At 36.2% G+C, this 2,474-nt stretch overlaps 1 protein-coding gene across 2 annotated transcripts in view; it reads right to left on the bottom strand.

The window, feature by feature from the left end:
- The window catches only part of LOC306891709 (NACHT, LRR and PYD domains-containing protein 3-like), a 12,920-nt gene extending 10,969 nt beyond the window's left edge, over positions 1–1,951 (bottom strand). The window contains exons 1-2 of one of the 2 annotated variants that reach the window (XM_079452187.1): positions 1,831–1,951; positions 742–861 (exon numbers count right to left, since the gene is read on the bottom strand). In XM_079452187.1, the coding sequence (XP_079308313.1) occupies positions 742–826 (85 nt within the window). In that variant the 5' untranslated portion in view covers positions 827–861; positions 1,831–1,951. The remainder of the gene's footprint in view (positions 1–741; positions 862–1,830) is intronic. The other variant, XM_079452188.1, reaches the window with a different exon arrangement.
- Between the last annotated feature and the right edge of the window lie 523 nt (positions 1,952–2,474).

Here is a 2,474-nt window from a genome sequence, read left to right as displayed (position 1 = left end):
TTACCTCTATTTTAACTAAACGTCTTCCTCTGTTAAGTTACTGGAGTGGAGTAATACAGACTTAAAATAGCGGACTGGATGACTTTATTACAGAAACCTAAAGAGATTTGTGGCCATCCGCCCTCAGGGCCGTTGATAGCCATATCATTCATAATGACATTTTATATTTTTTATATATATGAAGAGCCATCTGAATTTTCTTCTAGAATGATCATTTTTATCAAGTTCGAATATTTAAGTTCAGCATGTTCACTTAACTGGCAATGAAAATAACCTATTAATTGTCATTAAAGTGAAATTACTGAACTTAAATATACAAGCTTGATAAAATTGTTTATTATAGAGCAAAATGTCAGATGGCACCTAAAGGCTTTTGCATCAGAACTCTGCAAATATTTAACAGGAATTGTTCGCCTACCATGTGTGCACTGCACTGACTGCTAATGTTAACTGTTACTGAGAAAGTATTAACCACCATCACATCAAAATAAACCATAAACTACAGCTCAATATCTAAAGAAAGATAGTAAAGAAAGTAACAGCTAGCTGGCGTCAGTTATTTGTTAAATGCAAAGGTAATGTTTAACAGTAAAATCTCAATTCAGATTGCAAGCTGCACAGAAATTAAAGTTAAAGCAACAGTTTACTAACATGAACTTCAGCAAGTTCGAGACGCATTACGATCAGTAGCAGCACATCATGCACATTTCCCCAATTTAAGTTGATTAAACATGGACTTACCTGCATGTAATTCACAGGCTTCATCTCGCAGTTTCTTCTTCTTTCTTTTCTTTGATCTTGACTTCTGCTTTCTTTTGGGGTCCATTTCCAAAGAAATAGCCCAGACTACTGTCTGTCAAACTGCGTTAGAATAAAAAAAAAATAAGCAACGACTTTCAAAGCCTCCAATATTGATTTAACAACACCAACTCCAAACACAAATGAATTGATAGAGCCATCACAGAGGAAGTCCACAGACAAGACACAAACAAAAATCCATTGAATCTCCTAGAATCAAGTTTTGGTCCTCAGCTCATTTTAAACAGAAATCACCTCAGAATTCAACAGGACAATCAGGTTATAGCGCAATATAAACATTGCATTTCGCAAAAACAATAAACAAACAAAATTTCATGGAGCCACCACAAGGAATAATTGTATTCTTTTTCGAGCCGGAAGTGAAGAAATGTTCTGGCTAGCTGAGCTGTCCTCGTTGACGGAATGTGCCTTAGCAGACTAGTTGCTCATGCTAACGATAACTAGCGTAAATAAATTGCCTATCTGCGTTCCTGATATCCTTCTCTCTTTTAAATTTAAGATTAGCGCTCCCACTTAGCTTCTCCATGTTTGTGTTTTGTGAGTTGTGTGTTGTGAGTTGTGTTGTGTTGTGAGTTGTGTTGTGTGTTGTGTGTTGAGTTGTGTTGTGAGTTGTGTTGTGTTGTGAGTTGTGTAGTGTTGTGTTGTGTTGTGAGTTGTGTTTGTAGCCCCTCAGCAGCACTTGGTGCTCTACACACAGCGCGTGATGGAAGCGGCGGACTTGGTCTGTTGCCAGAAAATAGTGCAGGAATGAATCTTCCACTTTCACTTAGACATTATATCGAGTATTTTCACAAGAGAATCAGCAAACAAGTCACATATGACTGTTTATAAATGCGCTTCCTAATTACAAGAATAACATTTACATTTAGTCATTTAGCAGATGATTTTATCCAAAGCGACTTATGAAGAATTCAGGGAGCAATGAGCGATATGTCACACAGGAGCAACAGTTCAATACAAAAAACAATAAACGCGATGTAAATGAATCTACTGAATAAATGTGATACTCACAGTATTTTCTTTCTTAACAACAATGATGATTCTTCTCACTGTAAAATGGCTTCTTCTGTAACAGTTTCACTTTCACTCTGTCGCTACCCGATCCGTCCCGGAAACACGATTTGTTCCGCGCATGCGTGAAACTGACGTCACTTCCTGTTATTGCTGACGTTTTACGACAGTGTTCTCGACCTGGGACCAGCTCGGTTACGTCGTGCAGCCAAACCCCTTTCATTATGTGTGACAGCGGTATGGATTCATTTGCTTTTCACGAAAGACTTCAAAAATGTATCTTAAAAGGAGAAATTCCTGACATCTTCGAATTTTACCATCAAAGGTAATTAAGTAGCGTTAAGTGATTCTATATTTAAAAAAAGCAGAACTGACCATCTAGAAAACTATAAAAACCTTCACAGAGATGCAAATTTCCATTAAAATACTACTATGAACTATTAGCTTTAACTATTAAAACCATTACAAATGTCTTTCCTTGCAGTGTGATTTGGGCATGATTCCTGTAGGATTGAATTGTGTTATTGGTTATAAAATCAATTTATATAAAAAAATTTGTGAAATTTATGTGATGTTTTTATTGACCTTTATGGATATCAGATAGTCAGATAATATGAATTTTAACTGCAACTTTCATGCTTTTT

The sequence above is a fragment of the Barbatula barbatula genome, assembly GCF_947034865.1.
Source record: "Barbatula barbatula genome assembly, chromosome: 3".
Classification (NCBI taxonomy): domain Eukaryota; kingdom Metazoa; phylum Chordata; class Actinopteri; order Cypriniformes; family Nemacheilidae; genus Barbatula; species Barbatula barbatula.
This window is presented reverse-complemented; position numbering and strand designations above follow the sequence as displayed.